Here is a 21,940-nt window from a genome sequence, read left to right on the forward strand (position 1 = left end):
TGTAATATGGTAGTCACTTTCTTCTCTTAAACTTATAATTTTAAGCATTAAATTTCGAAAATAATTTAGCATTTTTATAAAATACGTATACTCTATTTTTTTCTTCTGACGTTTATCATTTCATCATGCAAGAGGAAAACATATCACATCTTGTTCATCCATTACGGGTCGGTGATAAGGTCTGAAATGGGCCTATAGCCGACACTGACCACAAGTTGGTCAAGCTTGGGTTTGGGCCAAGCTTACTTTCGGCAGCCATTAGTAGCTGACTTCACCGTCCACCTTCTTCACTTTCAATCTTTGCCTACCATATAAAAAGGATTATTCGTTTTAAAGACTACCAAAAGCATTTTATATCTCTTAATAAAAAGGTATAATTATTAGAATTAGCACCAATACTGCCAATTGTCAAAGCATTTTCTAATCTGTTTCCACCATGTTTATCTTTTGTTTTCCCTTTGGTGTTTGGTTTGGTCAATCAAATAGATCCCATTCAATGTTTCAAAATGAATTAAGTTTTTTTTTAGTTAATTTAATAATTCGAGGTTTATTGTTGACTACGTCAGTCCTAGCTGGGTCTATGTATGGGTTCTCCTTTTCTGAGTATTCTTTTGTTATAAAATAATATAAATTTGGAATCAAACAAAACAGAGCAAGTAGCTTTTGTAATTATTGTACTTTCAACTCTGTGATCAAACATTCGATCCAAAAGAAATATACTTCCCACTGACTCTGGTGATCATCCTTCCTACCTCATGATCAAAAGGTTAGTTTCCTTTACATATAAGATAAGAGAACCAAGCTTATGTGTTTTGTTCTTGATTCATATAAACTTGTGTGCCCCTTGATGCTACTATTCATCTTCTTTTAGTATATCTTTCTTAAGCTAGCTTGGTGTGATCGTTCTATTCTAATTTTGATTTCTTCTTTTTTTTCCCCAAAAAAATTGTAAGTTGAGCTGTCTATTTCTCTTTTAGATCTCTTTATTGTAGGAACCACTTGATCTAGAGTAGTCCAATTATTAAAAAAAAAAAAAACTTATGTTTGGAAAAGTTGTTATTTACTGTGGAAAATAGACCAAGACAAGGATCATAAGCTTAACTTCTATGTACGCTTGTTTTAGTTTTAGTCAACGTTCTCTCTTCTTGTCTCTGTTTATTGTCTTAACTAATTATTTGATTTGCATCTCGTTAATGCAGATTTGAAACCTGCTATTATTGATTCTTGATCTTATATGTTATACCAACAAGATGGATACTACACAGATATCTCCAGCAAAATCTCAAACCGGTTCACGGAGTTTCACAAAAGCTTTGGCACTAGCCTTCAACGAGTGGCTGCTGATGGTCATGCTCTTTGCTAACTCCATATTCACCTACGTGATCACGAAGTTTGCAGATTACTCCCAGCTCCAATCTCCATGTCTTATATGCTCAAGGCTTGATCATATCCTTGGGAACACAAAAGATTTGAAGACATCTCACTGGGACATGTTTTGCTCCAAACACAAATCAGAAATCTCGTCGTTGGTTTACTGTCACGCTCATGGCAAGCTGGTTGATGTCCGAGGAATGTGTGAAGCTTGCCTTGTTTCTTTTGATACAACCAATAAGTCCAATGCTGAAAGTTACAAGTTATTGGTTGGGAAGTTGGATGACCAACCAAGCACAAGTCCAAGACACTGCACATGTTGTAATCAGCTGTGGATACCACAAATTGATTCTACTGGTGAGGTGTTGGCTAAACCGGAAACACTAGCCAAGATTGGTTTGGTTAGTGATGAGAGAACCGGGAAAGAAACTTGTACACCAAAGAAAAGTGTCAGGTTCAATGATTTGCCTCATGTTGGGTACACTGAGCTCAAGGTTCACTCAGATACAGAACAAGAAGATGTATTTTCAGAAGATGAAGGTGTTGCGGTTAAAGAAAAGGATCATAGGATTCAAAATGTGGACCTGGAGACATCTGAGAAGGTGTTGAAGGAGGAAGAAATCATTTCATTAGATGATAGTTTTGTAACATCAAGAGCCATGGAACATTCTGAAGCTGCTTTGGAGGAGAAAGAAGATTTGATTCAGGTCCAAGATACTTCTATAATATCAGATTCTAAGGAAAGTCCTGCAGATGCCTTGTTGGAGGTGAGTGAGCTTATTACAGTCAATGTTGTGCCTGAAATATCAGAGGAGGTGTTAAAGGAAGAAGAGATCACATCATTAGATCATCTTCTCTTAGCATCACGTGGCATGGAAGATTTGATTCAACTCCGAGATATATCTTTAACATCAGATTTTAAGGAACTTCCTAAAAATATCTTAATAGAGGAGTCAGAGCTTACAGGTACTTCAACATCAGTTGCAGCTGAAACTCATGAAGATCTCTTAGTAGAGGATACTGTTTTAGAGGAGAAAGAAGAGCTGGTTCACCTACAAGATACTTCTGTAACACCAGATTGTGAGGAAAGTTCTGCAGGTGCCTTGATGGGGGAGACAAAGCTTCTTTGCATCAATGATGTTACTACTTCAACATCAGTTGCGGCTGAAACTTCTGAAGATGTCTTCATGGGAGAGACTGTTTCAAAGGAGAAAGGAGAGATGCTTCACCTCCAAGATACTTCTTTAACACCAGATTTTAAGCAAAGTCCTGCACATGCTTCATGGGAGGAGGCTGAGCTTGTTTGCCTCAGTGATGCTACTTCAACACCAGTTTCAGCTGATCCTCGAGATATCTTAATGGGAGAAGCTATTTTAAAGGAGGAGGAGGAGCTGCTTCACCTCCAAGATACTTCTTTAACACCAGATTCGAAGGAAAGTCCTGCAGATGCCTTGATGGAGAAGGCTGAGCTCGTGTGCCTCAATGATGTCACTACTTCAACATCATCAGATTCTGATACAAATCCTGAACATGTCTTAAAGGAAACTCAACTTATGCCCCTCCATGAAACATCTCCAGAAGAGGTTCCTGAGTCTTTCACAACAACTGAAACTCCTATTGAGACATATAAGGAGAGGGACACAAACCAAGCTGATATGACCTCTCTAGAATCCGAATATGTAGTTGTATCACCTTCAAAATCTACAAACTCCATGCTTGAATATTCAAATGAAAACTGTAAGTTTTCTCTACACCATTGCTCCTGTAGGATTTAAATTATTGTGAAATAGTTATTAGTCTCTTATGAAATAAACACATTTTCATATCAGGTGTATCAGACAACAAGAAAGAAACATCTCTTACATTGTCTGAGATGGCTTCTCACACAGTAGCTGCTCCTGAGTCAGAATCCTCTTCTTTCAACTCAATGTCAGTAGCAGCAGAAACAAACCTTGATTCATGCGAGTGGACTCAAGGAGGTGGTGAGTTGCTGGATCTTGCTGATGCATACAAAAACATCATTGTACACAACGAGAGTAATAGAGAAGCTCATATAGAGCAATGGATGAGTAAAGACACTTCTAGAGTCAGCCAAGACCTCAAAGCACTACTCACTCAAATCTCAGCTTCTCGTATAAGCCCCAGGATATCTATTGTTGATCAGGAGACAAAGAACCTAGACTATGAAGATATGCAGTTGCTGATTCAAAAGAGAATGCTGGAGAGAAACGAGAGCACCTTATCATTAGAAGGTGTTTCCGTGAGCGAGATAGAAGGAGAAAGCGAGGTTGAGAGGTTGAAAAGACAGGTTGATCACGACAGGAAGTTTCTCACCGGTTTATACAAAGAGTTGGAGGAAGAGAGAAGCGCTTCGGCGGTTGCTACTAACCAAGCGATGGCTATGATCACGAGGCTGCAGGAAGAGAAGGCTACGTTTCAGATGGAGGCTTTGCAGAACCTTAGGATGATGGAGGAGCAGGCTGAGTATGATTTGGAGGCGATACAGAAACTTAATGAGCTGCTTGTTGAGAGAGAGAAGGTTATTCAGGAATTAGAAGCTGAGATTGATTACTTCAGGAGCAAGAATGTGACTGAGAGAGTGAGCGACAAGGTACAGAACTGTTTAAGTGGTTTTGATGAGGAGAGATTGTATATCACTAGTTGTTTGGAGAAGATTGAAAACATGGTGCAAGAAGAAGATGTGGATGGTGAGGCTCATGTTGATAACTTAGCAAGGCAAGAGTCTGTTACTGAGCTACGTGAGAGAGTAGAGAAGCTGAAGGGAGACTTTGATTTTTTAGAGCATGTTGTGAGTTCTCTTGGGCATGGGAGTGAAGGTGTACAGTTTGTTGAGGAAATAGCTTCTCATTTGCAAACCCTCAGCATGAAAAGACATAATCATACAGAGTGTTGATGCCGGTTCTACCTGTAATCACAAAGGTATGTCCTCTATAGTTATCTCATTGTTGTACAAATTTCTAGTTTTCATATCTGTTTTTTTTTTATTAGATAACTTTGTGTAGAAGATACTGCAGAAGAATATAAACGAAGCCAAGAGTGGTGAAAAAACTTAAGCAAACTGTACAGCATTTTCTTCATGGCCTTTCCCCCTTTATTATACAATAATAATCTCAATATTTTACAGTATTCAGGAATGATTCATATTGTTTTGGGGTTTGGTGTTTATATTGTCCTTGTGGATTTTCATTTTCTGTGGGTTTGGTTTGCATTTTCTATGATTTTTCTTGTAGGATTTGTGTGAAGAGTGTTTGTATGTATGTGTGTGTGTGGAAGGGGGAGGGGGAGTGTTGAAGTTTTCATTTTATATTTTTTAATTAGTTAAATTGATACTTTGTTAAGCTTGATGTAACTTTTTCGCCTATAATAACATGGTGAAAAAGTTTAAGCCTGCTTAAGCCTCTGTTAAACTGATACTCCTTTGCTGGTTTTAGTAAACAAAGTTAAATAAAGAACCTCGAGTTTGAAAAATAACAAGACATTCATCATTGTTTTCTGCATTAGAAGTCTATTTCTCACCGAACAAAAGAAGTATATTTCTCTTTGACATTAGAAAAGAAGTTTGATAGGAAAAATTTAGAAGCAAAAACCTAGTATATCTATAATAGAATTACTCTTGGTCTTTGGTGAAAATAAAAGTTGGATAACAACAAACCAAGACCTTTATGCATCTTTGTCAATTCTTCTTTTAGTTTGTAACTTCAATAGTTTGCTCTTCTGTCTTAATCACCTCCTTAAATAAACCCTCGTTAGCTGCCATAATATCACAACACTTCCTTTGTCTCACTTCTTTGGTTAATTATACTGTATAACAGAACATGCAACAGCTTGTGCCCAATGCCTCAGCCTCGTTTTAACCTGTTGGGGGTTATCTCCTGAAAGTTTACTTTTAGTAAGTTATATCATTCCAACACTTATACGATGATACATGTTAAATAACAGAATGCGTTTAAATCATCTTATATTTTTTTTTGTTCTATTTCTAAATTTTCTTATATAACAGAGGAACTATTAAATAAATATGAGTTTTTGTTCTAGTAGTCCTCTATTATATATAGTAGAACTAATGTTATATATTTTTTTATTTAAATGAATGCTATTTTGTCTTTATAATAAAAGACAAAATATAACATTTCCTTATAATAGAAAAATATATTATTCAGGAATTTATTGTAGCAAAAACTCATATTTATAGAAGAAAAAATAGAAATGAGTTAAAGATCTCTTATAAAAATGCGGCAACATGAAAAAAAAAAGTTACCTGGAGACATAAATTTCAATCCTTCCGAGTCGCTCATAGGACTACCAAAGGAGGAGGAACCTTCTCCAAGGGAAGTAAGTCTAGACGACGAAGATCCACCGCTGCTTGGTGTAGAAACCGGCGAGATCTGACGGTTCACAGCGAAGTAAAGGTCCAAAGCAGGCAACGTAGTTGTAAGTTGTTGTCCTTGCTCCTCATTAAAACCAAACCCTAACTCAATAGAACCTTTGAGCTCACTCAAGTCCTCGTCTGTTAAGTCAATATCTCCTCCTTCGTTTATTTGCTTCATCTCGAGGTGATGGAGCATCTGGCGACGGCGACGCTCCCATGCCTTGTCTCTTTTGGTCTCCAGCATTGAGAGTTGCTTCGAGAGACGTTTCTTGGGTTTAGCTCTCGGTGGTTCTAGTGACATCTTTTGAAGCTCGTCAGCTTCACTTTCGTTGAGAGATGAGGACGATGAGGTTGATACACTCAATGCTTCACCAACCCTCACCATTTTTCACTATTGTTTTTTTTTTTTATGATTATATATGTATATATATCACAAAAAGTCAAATCATATGGGATCTGTGCCTTGTTGTACAAGTTAGGTCATGTGTATATCTGCATGTTTTCCTTGTTTGTATGCAAGAATTAAGAAAAAGGACTTAAACAGAAGCAAAAGTTGTATGCTAACCGAACAGAGATAAATGGTTTGTGATGGAGAAGGAGATCGACTCCAAGGATTTAGTGAAAACCCTAGAGATCTCTCTCCCTCACCGCCGAAACTATTCTTGTCTGGAGCAAAATATATAAACGGTAGAATGATGGAGAGGGAGATTGATTCTGTTTGGTTTTATGTGTTGTTGCAGTTAGTACAGCATGTTTCGTTTGCCATATTTAATGGTCTATTCCCTCTGTTAAATGCCTGGGGAGATCCTGGAACTCTTCTATATGGTTTCTGTTGGAATAACCAACTCTTTCTTGATTTAGGTTTGTAATTTTAATTTAAACGTTATGCTCTATAAACTATTTCTTGTTATTAGCCTAATATTAAACAAGAGAAACAAACGTATTATATTAAATTGTTTTTTATTGGATAAATACTTTATTTATTTAGGGATATAGTAACTGCATTAAATAATTTATATGTTTGGGTTGTAATTTGCAAAATCTACATACGTAAAGCAATTTTGCAATAGGTGACTTGTTCATTTTCTTTAAAATGTATAAGTTTCACGTATGTTTTCTTAAGTGTTCGATCATTTTAACTGATAAATATGCTAATACTACATTTACTACCTATAGTATTCCATGCAATACTAAACACGTACGACAAAATGCAATCAAAATCGTTTTTTTTTTCGTCAGGCAGTAAAAATCGTTCAAAATATAAAAAGAAAAAGAAAATTAGGAAAAAAGATGATGCAAAATGGGCTTCGGACAACATCATTGTATCTTTTGGGCTTTTTCATTTCTAATGACAAAAAGGTCCACTTGGACACACGCTACACTCTCTTGAGATTCCCCTTTGTCAATTTCGTCCCCAACACAACCAGAAAAGAGACGAGAAAAAAAGCTATTCACTTTGTTCCAATCGGCGAGAGAAACGAAAATGATGCAACAAGTAACATAAAATCTCAAACTCTTAGTGTAATTTTTTTCTCGATACTCAAAAGTTTCTGGTTTTTTTAATGAATGATTTGATAAATGTGCAGGGGAAGAGTAGTAGCAGTGGATCTGAGATGCAAGTGACATGGGAGGACCAACAGAACATTAACACCTTCAGCCGTCTCAACAACAGGTTCCACGAACTCGAAGACGATATCAAATTCGCAAAGGTTCCTCTCTAAAACGTTTATTTTAAGTTTTTATTTTATTTTAAATTTGAGTTTCTGCCTCGATTCTAGGGTTTTAAGACTAGAGAATAGGTCAAACTAATCGGTTATTAAGACACATCCATTGTTGATGAATCTAATTAGAATGTTCCTCTAATTAATCTGTTACTTGTAATAATTCTCAATCATGTCTTTTCATGCCTCCAACTCTTGTAGTTTTAAACTCAATGTCCGAATTTTTTTTGTTTTTGTTTTGATAACTTAGGAAAAGTGTGACAATCTAGAGGATGCGGGGAACGAGTTGATCCTTTCCGACGAGGAGATGGTGAGGTTTCAGATCGGAGAAGTGTTTGCTCATATGCCGAGGGAAGAGGTGGAAACAAAGATAGAAGAGATGAAGGAGGCGACCTTCAAAAGCCTTGAGAAGCTCCAACAAGAGAAGGAATCTATCGTCTCGCAAATGGCAGAGCTGAAGAAGGTTTTGTATGCTAAGTTCAAGGATTCTATCAATCTTGAAGAAGATTGATTCCATTACATTCCAACCAAACTTTTACATATCTGTTTCAGATGACAAACCCTTTTGATTTTTATTACTATTAAAGTTTTTTTTGAGACCTTGTAAGTTTGGTTAATTACAAAGAAAGCCAAAACAAATCAAATTGATCAATTAGCTCCAGAGAATCAGTGTATACCCGCCAATTTTCATATATACCAAAAAACAGTTTTTCATTACCATCACCAAAGTAAGTTTTGATTGAATGTATGAAATTTGCAAGTGTTCATATGCCTATTTCAAGAGGATACATTATATTCCCACCTCAGATTCACAATTATTAAAGACGATCTATTAATCAAAACATAGTATTCGAGTTTGTAAGAGAATATAGTTCAAGGCGGATGTAATCAAATCTTAAACACAAGAGTTCTTTTTTATCCGTAATTTCAAAATGTATAATAAAATGCGCGATTACTTGCGTTACAAGCAATCCGAGTTGGTGAAAGAGGAAGACACTAGAAGACGAGGGGAGATGCAAGGATCACTCAGCTACTGGCAATAAAAAGCTAAATCCAGAATTCTCCCGGATCAAAGGCGGTGGCTCGATATCAGCAATATCAAATCTCTCCATTGACTTTGATAAATCATCCACAGAGAATGGAATGCTGCAGAAAATCATTTCAAAATGTAATTAAGAAAAACGTCACCGAACCAAACCAAACCAAACCAAACTTGTTGGCATTGGTAAGAAGACCAAGTACTGTAACTAACCTCGAGTCGTCATCCAAAAGGAAGGAGTTGCTAACAGCATTATTCGAATCTTCTGTCATTAGCACCCTCATATTTGCTATAACCTATTTTTATAAATGGAAGCTAGCTTAAGATATAACCACAGAGAGATTATCAGTTGCTTAAGGTGACTTACGTCCGGAGAGACGCTGTGTGTGCCGTATTTGTCGTCCCAGTACATTGTACTGATCCTGTATAGCTGTTGTATGCTCAGTACCTGTCCATAATATCAATTAATCAGCAAATGAAAACCTACAATTTGAAAACATGAGAGTTGTATCAGAATTGAGCGTGGAATGATCAACTTACTGGGCAAAGATCATGACTGATCTCATCGAGAGTTTTCTTAGGTTTTTGGTGTATGACCTGCATTTTGGAGCAAGAATTAATAATGGTTTACTCTTATGGGCATCTACTTAAGGTTTAGGTAGAAGATATCACAAGGTTACCAGAAACCCAATGGCCTGTCTTATATGCTTAAGCTCATCCCAGGAAGAACCAGCATACTGCAATTGTTTTTGTTAGTTAATTGATTAGTTTTGGTCGAGGAATAATAGGAGAGTGAAAGGAAGGTAGGAAATAGAACCTCATCTGTTGCCTTAAAACACCAGTGTTCCAATTCAGACAAGCCAGCTTTGACATACTCGCCATTGCTAAATGAACAACACTCACGTCTCAACAAAAGACTGTTGCAAAGGAAACATTTGATTAGTAGAGAATAGTGAACATGTTTTGAGACTAACATAATGGGATTTTTGATGCCAATGAACCCTGGAAAAACCTGTTAAAGAGTTGAACATTGATGAACGAGAATATCTGCGTGAACACCTTGCGCACCAAGAATGAAGGAACCTAAAAAGCCACAAATAGAAGATTCAAACTCAGAGCAGTCTCACAACTTGTTTTTGCTTTAGAGGAAATGGAACTCACATTGTTTGATTTCAGAGTGTTGAGGAAGTTTGTAAGGCTCTTCACTATTCCTTGCCAGTGGGCGATCAGTGCTTGCTGGCCTGCAGTGTTGGCCACTGAACGAGATGCTCCTTTCACTAGACTCGCTCTCGATGTTCTTGGCGCCTGTTTGAAGGTGAAGACATAAAAATAAAAATTAAGCGACAAGAACCGAGTTCTGCTTGTGAAAGTGGTGGCTGATGTGATTAATGGCATACCTGAATGCACAGTCCAAGGAGTGGAGAAATCTCCTTCTTCAAGTTGTCTCTAATCATTCCGTATATCTTTTCAACATAAGCTGTGAGCTGCTGCTTAAACAGTAACGCCGGGTATTTTGCTTCGACTTGTCTTAAGGTATCCGCTCCACCTCCCGCAGCACCGTTTATCATGGCTAGATTTACACCTGGAGGTGCTCCACGGAAGCTCTGGATAATAGAAACATTCTCAAATCTGAACTTACAATGAAACAAGAAGCTGATGGATTTCAAACCATATGTACCTGAGTCATCCTTCCAAATAGAGTGGCAGAAGATGAACGGCGCCGCTGTGGAGCCATCCCAGCTGCACCACTAGCTTTGAGTGTGCGTTGGAGGAGTAAGAGGAGTGTCGAGGCATTGGATAACCAATAGGCCAATGTATTGTTGTTATCTTGAGTCTGAGATATCAGTTTACCCAACATTAATTCCAATCACAACTGAATAGATATAAACTATAAAGCTCGAGCCTACCTCAATAGCATGGCCTATTGTCTGAATAATGCGATCAAAGACACTGGTTCGTTCAACTTCAAATGACCTCCATTGAAGTAGGCATTTATATATGATACATGCTGTGATAGGTCGGTTCCCCTTGAAACCCAAGGGTTGGACAATGCAGCGGATAAGTAGCTCATGATTTTCTTGCTGCTTCTCGTTTAATGATTTTTGTGGTTTATCATCCACTTCAGAGGAATCCCTATGGTTTATTGAATGGCTATGCAGATCCTGATTCAAATTAAAAGCACCATCATTAGATCAATCAAAAAGCTTTACTCAAATATGTGGCAAATGTACTCACCAAGCTTGACCTCGCATCCACTGCTAGATGACCACTCTCAGAACCTCTCTGTTGTTGTTAAACAGATGGTAATTCGTAAGCTTCAGACAACCGAGAAAAAGATACTTGCGGTCTCATATTTCAGTTTAGTCCTAATTTACCTGTAAAATGGACCTGGAGCGGCCAGAGAGAAATTTATTCGGTGCCATGGATACAGCCTGTTGCCGTAAGACTTTATTCTCCGATTCCAAGTTGGTGCACTTTTCCTCCATCCTGATCACATTAACTTCATCAATTTATCTCATCGAACAATGAAATTACCAGCAGAATACATGAATCTACAAGACCAATTAACCATATATGCAGGAGTGGTTATAGGAACATATGATAACGGTACTTGATGACACATTCTTACCTTGTCAGGGATTCTTGGAGTTGCTGGCCTTTCTTCTCTGACTCTTCCAGTTTCTTTATTCTGTCTTCGAGAGACTCTTGAGCTTCTTCGAATTTCTTCACTGCCTCATCAGCCCTCTGTTTTTCGTTTTCTAGAGTAGCCTGTTTGAACGCAAATGATTACTGACGCTAAGTAGATGTAAAATCTCAAGGTATTGAAAATTGATAGCCACTGACAGAATGTACCTTTACACTCTCTAATTCCTCTGTCATCAGTTCGATCTTCTTTGTATCTTCAACCAAGACTTGTGTTTCTTGTATAACAGGAGGAGCTTCCTCAGCGGCTTTCTTTGCAGCTTCACGTTCCTTCACAAGCAATGCATTTGCTTCTTCCACTTTCTTCCGCATTTCCTCCAAGGAACTCTGAAGTTTCGCTTGCTCCTGAGTCTTTGCTTCTTCTAAATCAGCCTGAAATAGTAACTCAGCGCTATAAGTTATAAATCTTATTCAAAAATTGATTAGAGTGATGTTTCTATGGCAGATACCCTCAGACGTTTCTCCAACTGGACACGGTATGTGAGTTCCTCAACTTTCTTTTCAAGCATATCTTTTGCCTCCTTAAGTGCTCCTGTTTCCCTTGAAGCCTGAAGACAAAAAGAAAAAATTAAGAGTATGTCTGAGATAGTAAACCAAAAGTAGTATCCTTATTTTGAAAGTATTAAAAAAAACTTGCAGATGCGTACTTCCTACCACAAAGTATATGGCATGATTGTTTCCAATAAATATACCATGCATTATAATAGTAGGATATTGGAAATGTGAATACTAAAAGAAATTTTAGGAAGTGCAAATAAACAAGCTGTACCATTTTGAGCTTCCTAAGTTCTCTCCTAGCAAGTCTGCCTCTCCATCGTGTCTGAGATATGATCACTCCATTTTTAAGCTTCTTGTAGTACGTGGTTGCTCTGTGACAACGCCACTGAGCCTGCCATTAGTAACAGGAAACTCTGTGTTACTGATCATGAGAAACGTAAGATAGTTTAAAACTTCTATACTATCTTAAGAACATCAACCTGAACAATTGTGGCAGCCTTTGTTTGCTTCCTGAATCTGAATTCTTTACGAGCAGCCATTGCTCTTAGACCAGTCTGTAAAGCAAGCGCGGACACATGGAGCTTTTTGTAAGATTTTCTAGAGTAATATCTCCGACCATTCTTCTGAATCTTCACAGCAGCAGCTTCTCGTCTCAAATTCTCGTAAACTTTGCAGGAAAGTCTTCCTATGATATTTGAAATTGAGTAAAAGTTACATAAATGTTTCTATATTCAAGCAAATAGTTCATATAGTGTGACAAAGTTAATGCCCTTCCAAAGAGCGCGATTGAAATCAGATGGCTCACCTCTACATAGAGCTTGTAGAGATATTGTGGCCTTTCTCAGAACAGTAAACCGTTTCTGAGCTTGATGAGTTCTTGTTCGTCTCTGAATTTTTTTTGCAGCACCACTAAGCACTTCTGTCCTCCTAGCGTCGAGTTCAGCCATCTGACCAGCCCTCAAGAAGATCTTTGTTTTACCAATCTGCATTAACAAAAGATACGAGTTTGCATTTGATTTCTTTCAAATTTTCCATCACTGAATCATATTCCATTGCATCATTCATACTATACAATTGGTTCCATTAACTAAATGATACTCAAGGAACAGTTACCTGGTATCCTTTAAGTCCCATGCTGTCCAATATCTTTTTACACACGACTTTCTCATCGTAGCTGTTCAGGGAAAAGTCAAAATCTGTAAATATTGATTCCAACCCTCACTAAACATTATAATTTTTACGGGCTAGTAAAATTGCTGTTTACTTACCTCCCTTCTAAAGCCGAAGGACATAGAAGTCCGAAGCGGTTGACAAACTCAAAGAAAGGTTTACGTGTTGGATACCCTGCGCAACTAATTCTGATCGCCTCTAAAACACCCTATACAGAAACCGTAAAAGTTTTAGAGTTATTAGCACACACTTTCCTGCCACTACTCGCAGGATATTAAAAACATAAAGAGGAACCATGCTCATAACCCATATGTCTAGTCTAGAAAAACATCACTGTGGAAAATATTATCTTATGTACACTTACACCACAACGCAGCTGCTGCATGATGTTCACATTCTCAAATACGGCAGGTTTTAAGAGATTGTTAGGCTTCACACATCTGATGTAATGAGGCTCGGTAGAATTTAATGTTTCCATCAGTTGCTGGAGTTGCAGCTGCATCAATCAGGCCAACCGTATTTTAGTTCTCACGTTTACTTACTAAGAGAATATTAGTAAGACACTCTTCCTTAGAAACCACCTGAATAATTTTAATAGAATAAGCTTCCTACCTTGAAACGAGAACCAATAGATGAAAACTTTGAAGATTTAGATGTTTCTTCAGGGAGTGGAGGGAAAAGACCCACGACAAAAGGGCATTTTGAAGCTCCCAACAAATCTTGGTGTTCAGGGATCACATAATCCTTGTTTTTATCCAGAAATAGATCAGACTGATATAGAACCTGAAAGAAATTTAAAAGACACGAGAAACTTGTGAAACAGTCCCCTTGTGTCAAATTTTTCTTGGTAAAAAGAAATATACAACGTACTTCTCCAGCATAATGAGCAACGGTAAAATCTGTTCGAGAGAGTTTTGGTTTGATGAACCTCTTGTGAGCCTTAAAAGTCTGATATAGCTTGTTTGCAAATGTTTCGTGGGTTGATTTTGGAAACATACTGGAAAAATTAAGTCTCATTAGTTTACAAAATAACAGTCAGGATAAAAGATCTATGGAAGTAGTCTTTAATATTACCAAGCTTCATCGAGGAGAGCAATGATTCCACCAGGCTTCTGCAGATGGAAAAGAAAGGAGAAAGTGAGGTTAAAACATCCAATTTGATAACACTGTCCTTTCTCAGTTAAGCAAACCTTTTCTATAAGATCAAGAACATCTTTGTTGTCCACAAATTCAATGTAGCTCCAATCTATTGCCTCTTTTGTGTACTCTTCCTGTTCCATCTTGAAAACGTGCTGAAAACAACAAAAGGAACTAATAAACTCAGGGATCACAGCTGGAAAAACGAACATCGTTTCCACAACAATCAAGAACCTACCTGATTGAAATGTTGCTGCAACTTCTCATTAGTGAAATTGATACAGAACTGTTCAAAACTGCACCAGAAAGGTATTAGCAGACAATGGCGACTGCTATCTGTGAGCCTAAAATCACGTAAAAGGTTTCATTACCTGTTAGTTTTGAAGCTCTCAAATCCGTAAATGTCCAAAACTCCAATTAGACATTTTGAATTGGCATCTTGTCCAATCGAGTTATTAATCTTATTTACCAACCTGCACATAACTAGAGATATTCACTTAGCATCAAATATGTAAAGATCCACTATTTTGACACTTAGAACCAGCCACCTACCAATCGAACAATCGAGAGTAGACTGTCTTAGCGAGACCATCCCTGCTGGTAACAGCACTCTCTGGATCGAGACTTCTCTTGATAACTTCCTCGGGTGTGACCATAACACGTTTACATAATGCATCTTCAAGAGCTTTTAAATCACACCTATAAACGAGACTTCCAATCAGCTCTAACAATTGATAACACATGGCAACATACAGAGGCAAAATGTTTTACGAACATGAGAAGTTCCGCTGCTGTCTTAAGATGAAACTTCGCCTTATCATCCTTAGGAACAGATGAATCCACTTCCTTTCCCTTAGTAAACTCGATGTTTCCAATATGAAGAATTGCAGCAACCACCCTGAAAATTGCTTCCTGTTGATATAGATAAAGGGAGAAGCTCACCGTCAATATAAAACTGCAGAAAACAAAATTTACATTCAATAGCTGCTTACACAAACTGACCTGTTCCTTTTCGCTAATTCCGACAATATCCATAGCTCTCCTTGTGGCAAGATAATCATGAGCATCGCTTATACCGACAAGCTCGTAGCACTTAGACTGGTTCAGATAATGAAAGGTCTTTGGATGGCCTAGCTTGTACTTTTCAATTTCCTGCTCAGTTCTCTTAAGTTATGCGGCGAGTTCTTTATATTTTAAAAGAGTTGCAGGTGAGGTTACCTCCTGGGGTGCTGCACAAAGAAGATAGAAGCAGTGGTAATTGCGCTCCGGATCAGAGATTTGACACACACGAGACCTCTCTAGAAGATAGGTCCTTATGGCAGCTCCAGATATTCTTCCTTGCTTATCAAATTGAATTTCAACAAATTTACCAAAGCGACTGAGACAAAGCATATTAAACAATCAGCTGAATCACCAACAATGAGTATAGATAGAGTGGCCACTGTTATGAGTAGATTTTGGCTTACCTTGAGTTGTTATTCCTCACAGTTTTTGCATTACCAAAGGCTTCAAGGACAGGATTTGACTGGACGCAGATATAACAAACAAGTTAGTGGATTGAGCTCATATATAAAATCATAAAGATAGCAAAATCATTACTTCAAGAACTTGTTGCTCAACAGTCCTTCCTTCTGTAACTGCTCGACCTCCTAAATACGCAAGGTATCTCATAAGCATCTTAGTGGTTTCAGTTTTTCCAGCTCCGCTCTCACCACTTACAAGAATCGAATTGCTCTTCCCTTCATTAATCATGGCCCTGAGAGTATACAGGTAAAGGGCGCCTTAGGCTGACAACATATACGTGGATCATAATACATATATAGACAAGTATTAAAATCACCTGTATGCAACATCAGCGACAGCAAAAACATGAGGATTTAGTTCTCCAAAAGGTGCTCCTTTGTATTGTTGCATCATATGGGCATCGTAGATGTGAGGCAACCGTTGAAAAGGATTAATGGCTATAAGGATGTTTCCTGTGTATGTCTGTCATGAACAAATAGATTCTAAGTCAAGACATTAAACAATCAAAAGGTCTAAAGCATATTTGTAAGTAAGAAAATAAGTACTAACATAGATAGGAAATAGGTACTAACATAGATCTCATTAAGTTCATATCTGATCTTTAAGTTCTGAAGGACACCAGGTTCGTGCAGGTAAGACAGCTTTGTCATGTCATCAACACCACCTGCAGGAGCTTCCACATCCTTTGGGTATATCTTTGACAACTTTGCAGTGATCTATATAATATAAAACAGTTATGGGATATTACTATAGGTGACAAGTTGAAATGTTAACAGTTTTTATGATTGACTTGCCGTCTTTCCAGTTGTGGCTTGGATCACAACTTCTTGTCCAGTGAGTTTTTCAACCTCACCATCAATCCAAGCCACGTCTGAGTCTTCAACCCAAACATGAGAACCTACAATAATATTTACTGGAGTTCCCTGCAGTTTACCAAAAACATCACAATAATTCAAAATGCTAAAGAAACAACAACAATGTCAATATGAATAGACAAAACCTAACAATACTAATAATTTTAAGCTCCCTAAAACTGGACAATCAAACTGCCTACAGTGAGCTATGTAAGGGAGAGAGATCTACAGGAAAGTAAGACGTTCACGTACCATTGTTCAATATTGGTCAGTCGTTTCTTCTTCACAATGATGACAAGTGAAGGAGATCCCCTTTTTGGGACATTTTCCCACAGTATAGTGACGTGTTACGCAAGAAACCTATAGAATCTGTAGATTTCGAGACAAACAGACACACCGGAGAGGGATTCGGACAAAACGATTACAGTTTCCGACAAAACAAAATCAAATCACCGATATATTACCACAATCTAAAGACGTTCAGAGGAATAAGATCACCACCACAGAGAACAAAAAAAAATGATGGGATCCACCATAAACTGAAATAGAACAATGAAACTGGGAGGAAGCGAGATCGGAAAAAAATAAGGAGAGAAGAAGAAAAGAAGCGAAGGAGCGACTGTAGGAATGAGTAAACAAAAAAAAAATAAGAGAGAGAGAGAGAGAGTGTGACATTGTTGTTCATCCTTCGACTTCGGTGGGTTTCTTCTTTGATCCCCGTGGAATTCGCGCCAATTCGTGGCCCCTAATCACTCACTGTCTCTCGCACTCCACGTACACTCTCTCCTTCAAGAGTATCTATTAACTCTCGCAACCCCCAAGTCTCTCAAGATATCATTTTCGTCCCAGAATCACTAATTGTGATTATATAATCCAAAATTAGAAGAACAATTCAAACCAATATCCAATTAACTCCATAGTTTACTGGATATTACTTTTCTGTTTGGACTAAAATAGACACGTTTGATTAGTAACACAAGTTGATATCAATAAGAAAAAATTAGTGGTGAACAAACAATATTACTAAATTTTTATAATCGAACCGTATATTGGAATTGATGGAAAAGCTTTGGGCTCTGAGCGATAAGCGTCCATTGTGGGGAAACAATAACATAGGAGACCAAGTTTATAACCCGATACTATAAGCACTTTTTACCTATAACAAATACACCAAAACATATAATGACTTCATTTACATTCCTCAAATCTAAGACTTTCGAGGAGGCATGGTAGCATGACTAACCGTGTTTCATATATTCCCTAGTGTGATGAAGTACGCACGAGCCGGTTCAAAGAAGGCTTCAGGACTTCCGTCAGCTGAGAAAACGAATACATTTTATCACACACTGCGAAGATTCTCTTATTAGTGTTTAGAGTTTCTTTTCATGACTTACGTTTGCCAACATTCCAAGATGATCGATCCTTCCCACCACACCACAGGATCAAGTTCCTTTGGGATCTCAAAGACGGGCGATTCTGGAAACCAACTCCTCCTACTACTTGCATTGGGTTCATTCCTCCAGCCTCTGTACCAGCACGTCAACACTGCTGGAAGGAAGGACAATCCAGCGCAATGCATCGTGCAATTTGAAGAAACTCATCCAGGGAAGGATCATTCACAACTAGAGCTTCAAATCCACGGGTTCCATCATCATTGCTTTCAAGATCTTCGAGTGATAGCATTGGCAAATCCACCTGCAAATAGTCAAGCACACCATTATTCGTAGCCAAAAGTATAATACACAAGATACTACTAATGTTACAAATCATATGTGAATCCAATCCACAAGAAATGCTAAGTTGGGCAGTTACAGATTCAAATACTCGCCTAGCTAGCTACGGACTCTGATCACAGCTCCAATTCATTATGAGCAAGACTCGATAAGCAGCAGGTTTGAGTGTGTGACGTCAGCAATTCCCTAGAGAAGAAGAAGAAGAAGAAGTGAATGCTTACCCAGCAGTACTGTCTCCGAATGAATCTCTCCAGTTGACGACGGCTTCCCAAGCTCAGAAGCGTCGCCGCTCGGATCTGATGCTTCTTCTTCTCCGGATCAGAACGGTTCGTAGCAGAAACTGGAGCTGGAGAGGTTACCGAAGAGGGGGAACTCCGCGACGGAAGAAGGGGTTGCTTTGATCCGATGGCGGAACTGCATCGTAGGTGGCGATTGGGAGTGAAGAGAAACAACGACGGCAACTTTGCCGCCGGCGAGGAGGAAAAAAGAAGTTTGCTGGATTTACGACTACGCCACTGTTGACCTTTTGACTTTTATTAAATGAAAGATGAAGCGAAAGGGAAAATGTTACACGTCACCAAAGGCCGGCCCCACACGCGGGAAACTTTCAAGTTGTTTTTAGCAAAGTCCCTGAAGTCTAAATTTTATTACACAGAAGCCCCTTAAGTATTGTTAGAAACGATTGACCCCACCCAGGTAATGCAATGCTAAAGTACCTACCAAGAAATTAAATTGGGATGTATCATCTATTTCCAACTTACAATCAATTGTTAACAACTAAATTGCTTCAAAAAAAAATTTATATCTTACAGTTTCATCCAAATCTCTAATGTAAAAAATTTATATTTTACACTCATTTTTAGAGATTGATGACTATTTTCCATTAATCTCTACATCTCTATTTATTCATGTTATTGAGATATCTACACATCAACCAAAGTTACAGACTCCAATACAGCATTCGCTTATGTAACAAGATTTCAATGTACTTACTAAAAAATATAATCCGAAAAGAGAAAACAAATTAATACTAATACAACTACGTACAACTCTCAAAGTTCTGGCTCTCTTTGTATGGAATGGTTCTTTTTTTTTCTTTTCTTTTTTAACACAGTATGGAATGGTTCAGCCAACTATTATTCAATGTAATTGTTTATTTTTATTACCGGGAAGAATCAGAGGAAGTATCGTGAAGAGAAATTGTTTATTAAGATTAATATAGTATTTTGATTACTACTTAGTATTACAAATACTAGAGATTTTTTCCGCGCTTCGCGCGAATTGTGTCTTATAAATTTATATTATTTATAATATTATTTGTCGGTTTTTTCTTTTACATTAACTTCTTGTCTTTTCAATGTTAGTTTTTCTTAATTTAAATTTATATGTTTATAGTTTTTCATTTTTCTTGTTGTAGATGGAGAATTATATTTTTTATTGATGGTTTTTTGTATGTGATAAACTTTTTGAAATTTTAAAATAATGTTATATATAGTACGATTAACACATTAAAGAAGAGAAACATATTCAGACACATTTTACACAGGTTTTATATGCATAATTTTAAACATTATATATGTATATATTATAAGTTTGAAACATGTAAATGCTTTCTAAAGCTAAATACTTGTTCTGAGTTTACATAACTTATCGAAAGTTTTATCTCTTTTTAAATTCAAATCACAGAAAAAAATATCAAAAAGTCAGTATATATGGGTTTTTTGGGCTTTTAAATCAATACTGAAAAATTACATGAATCAGATAACAACAGTTTTTTAAACAACTATAAAATTTGACCGAGCCAAAGATTTTCACACAATATGTTATTTCTTCTTCAAATTGCGAAGAGTCTATAGGCACAAGAAAAAAAAAATCATAATTTTTGTTTTCACTTATATAACATTTTTCCTCCTTTACACACGGAGTTTATTACACTGCTATAAGCAATGGAGAACTCTATTCATATAAGATTCACATCTATGCATTTTGACAAAGAAGAATTTTAGCCATCTTTAGTTTCGGAATGGCCCAACTTCAGTCATATACACTATATTTTCTCTATGATTCAAATCTTACAATTTTAATATATGTGCAGATTTTCATGTGAAAAAGCACGCACGCCATCTATCATTCAACCTATTACTTTTTCTAAAGTAAACACTATAATCCTCGTTTGGTTAGCTCCACAAACTAATCTCTTTGGATCAGTTTACTAAAAAATATGGATACTAATGTCAGAAAAAATATAAACACTATCAGCAATAAATATTGGCACAAGACTATTTGGTTCAAGGAACATATTCCACGTGATGTGTTTATATCAAGGCTGGCTTTGCGGAGAAGACTGCCAACCAAGGATCGCTTGAGGCGTTGGGAGTTAAATGTCTCTGGAACGTGTGTCCTTTGTAATCTTGAAATAGAGACTCACCATCATCTCTTCTTTGAGTGCTCTTTCTCTCGCTTGATATGGGAGCTTTTTGCTCATGAAGTTTGGATTTCTCCTCCGGCTGATCTACACTCTGTTGCAAGCTGGATCAATCAACCTCGCATCAATGCAGATGCGCATGCTACTCTAGTCATGAAGCTCTACTTTCAGTCAGCCATCTACCTGCTGTGGAAAGAGCGTAATGCTCGTGTGTTCACAGCTGTCTCCTCACCTTCATCAGTCATCCTTGCCTCTCTCGACCGTATGATGCGTGACCGTCTCCTCTCTTACCCAGCAAGTTCTCCTTTCTCCTCTTATCTACTTCTTTTTATCTTTCTTGTATAAGACTTCCTTAAGGTTTTTTTTTTACCTTGAGTTGTTGTTGGTTGTTTTTGTTTCCTTGCTGTAATAAGTTGTTTAAAAACAACAGTGTAACCTTTCCGAAAATGATAATCTTAATATCTTACCAAAAAAAAAACAACAAATATTGACTTATTTATGTGAATATATATTTTATTTTAAATCATTATAGTGGACGAAGAAAGCACCATAATTTGTACAACAAATTTTCTTAGATTCACCTCATCATACTCACCATTTTACCATTTTAATTACATAATTTTACATGAGCTTCTTTACCTTTCCCGATTATTTTCTCTTTATTTATAACTACAATATAAAGTTATAAACTATATATATTATAAATTAATAATTTATTTACCCTTGAAGTCTAACGATTAAAAATAGAACATAATTCAATATAGATATATGATTCTATTAATAAATTAGCAGTTACAAATTTGAAATTTCTAAAAATATTAAAAGTTGTATGTTAGTTAATTATCTTCTAAATGACATCTATTTCTAATTCTTTTTGGATGAGAATATTTTGGCTCAGGTGGATAGTCCCAAAAGCCTTGAATTTAGTCTCTTTTATATAGTAGGATTCTTTACTTTTCTCGATTATTTTCTCTTTATTTATAACTACAATATAAAGTTATAAACTATATATATTATAAATTAATAATTTATTTACCCTTGAAGTCTAACGATTAAAAATAGAACATAATTCAATATAGATATATGATTCTATTAATAAATTAGCAGTTACAAATTTAAAATTTCTAGAAATATTAAAAGTTGTATGTTAGTTAATTATCTTCTAAATGACATCTATTTCTAATTCTTTTTGGATGAGAATATTTTGGCTGAGGTGGATAGTCCCAAAAGCCTTGAATTTAGTCCCTTTTATATAGTAGGATATAAGTTTGGATAAAGGCTTCTCCTCGTAACGTTAGTTTACAAAACAGTAGTTGTAAGGTTCAGATTTCACTTGTTGACAAGCTAAAAAATATTAAATAAACAAAAATCGTTA

The 21,940-nt window shown here is 36.8% G+C and overlaps 4 protein-coding genes across 7 annotated transcripts; 2 read left to right on the top strand and 2 right to left on the bottom strand.

Annotated features, from left to right (window-relative positions):
• The first annotated feature begins 392 nt into the window (after positions 1-392).
• LOC106362302 (myosin-binding protein 1-like) lies at positions 393-4,805 on the top strand. Of its 3 annotated transcripts, none has more exons than XM_013802176.3 (4): positions 393-766; positions 1,200-3,108; positions 3,201-4,311; positions 4,398-4,805. In XM_013802176.3, the coding sequence occupies exons 2-3, from the start codon at positions 1,251-1,253 to the stop codon at positions 4,283-4,285; spliced, it is 2,943 nt and encodes a 980-aa protein (XP_013657630.1). In that variant the 5' UTR covers positions 393-766; positions 1,200-1,250; the 3' UTR covers positions 4,286-4,311; positions 4,398-4,805. The 3 variants fall into 3 exon arrangements, with proteins under 3 accessions (XP_013657630.1, XP_013657629.1, XP_022546170.1); XM_013802175.3 differs by having other exon boundaries at positions 395-766; positions 4,381-4,805; XM_022690449.2 differs by lacking the exon at positions 393-766 and adding an exon at positions 821-948 and having other exon boundaries at positions 4,381-4,805.
• A 761-nt stretch (positions 4,806-5,566) lies between these two features.
• Positions 5,567-6,187, bottom strand: LOC106359407. The gene has a single exon (XM_013799115.2). The coding sequence runs from the start codon at positions 6,144-6,146 to the stop codon at positions 5,604-5,606; it is 543 nt and encodes a 180-aa protein (XP_013654569.2). The 5' UTR covers positions 6,147-6,187; the 3' UTR covers positions 5,567-5,603.
• A 920-nt stretch (positions 6,188-7,107) lies between these two features.
• LOC106362301 (probable prefoldin subunit 4) lies at positions 7,108-8,137 on the top strand. The gene is made up of 3 exons (XM_013802174.3): positions 7,108-7,256; positions 7,348-7,470; positions 7,733-8,137. The coding sequence occupies exons 1-3, from the start codon at positions 7,245-7,247 to the stop codon at positions 7,991-7,993; spliced, it is 396 nt and encodes a 131-aa protein (XP_013657628.1). The 5' UTR covers positions 7,108-7,244; the 3' UTR covers positions 7,994-8,137.
• A 153-nt stretch (positions 8,138-8,290) lies between these two features.
• On the bottom strand, positions 8,291-18,666 carry LOC106362300 (myosin-9). 2 transcript variants are annotated; one of them, XM_013802173.3, is made up of 41 exons: positions 18,362-18,665; positions 17,802-18,102; positions 17,651-17,724; positions 16,660-17,563; positions 16,348-16,476; positions 16,126-16,269; positions 15,870-16,015; positions 15,629-15,785; positions 15,496-15,554; positions 15,248-15,407; positions 15,032-15,181; positions 14,805-14,941; positions 14,582-14,728; positions 14,401-14,502; positions 14,268-14,325; positions 14,083-14,184; positions 13,967-14,004; positions 13,763-13,889; positions 13,505-13,675; positions 13,257-13,388; positions 12,991-13,100; positions 12,836-12,896; positions 12,528-12,705; positions 12,202-12,407; positions 11,994-12,113; positions 11,674-11,772; positions 11,375-11,596; positions 11,151-11,290; positions 10,897-11,008; positions 10,757-10,804; positions 10,429-10,683; positions 10,200-10,355; positions 9,919-10,125; positions 9,683-9,826; positions 9,534-9,604; positions 9,339-9,438; positions 9,202-9,258; positions 9,062-9,118; positions 8,889-8,969; positions 8,735-8,817; positions 8,291-8,628 (listed from the first exon to the last, which is right to left on the bottom strand). In XM_013802173.3, the coding sequence occupies exons 4-41, from the start codon at positions 16,660-16,662 to the stop codon at positions 8,505-8,507; spliced, it is 4,593 nt and encodes a 1,530-aa protein (XP_013657627.1). In that variant the 5' UTR covers positions 16,663-17,563; positions 17,651-17,724; positions 17,802-18,102; positions 18,362-18,665; the 3' UTR covers positions 8,291-8,504. The 2 variants fall into 2 exon arrangements, with proteins under 2 accessions (XP_013657627.1, XP_048594242.1); XM_048738285.1 differs by having other exon boundaries at positions 14,805-15,181; positions 18,362-18,666.
• Positions 18,667-21,940: the final 3,274 nt, after the last annotated feature.

This window comes from Brassica napus, chromosome A8 (genome assembly GCF_020379485.1).
Source record: "Brassica napus cultivar Da-Ae chromosome A8, Da-Ae, whole genome shotgun sequence".
Taxonomy (NCBI): domain Eukaryota; kingdom Viridiplantae; phylum Streptophyta; class Magnoliopsida; order Brassicales; family Brassicaceae; genus Brassica; species Brassica napus.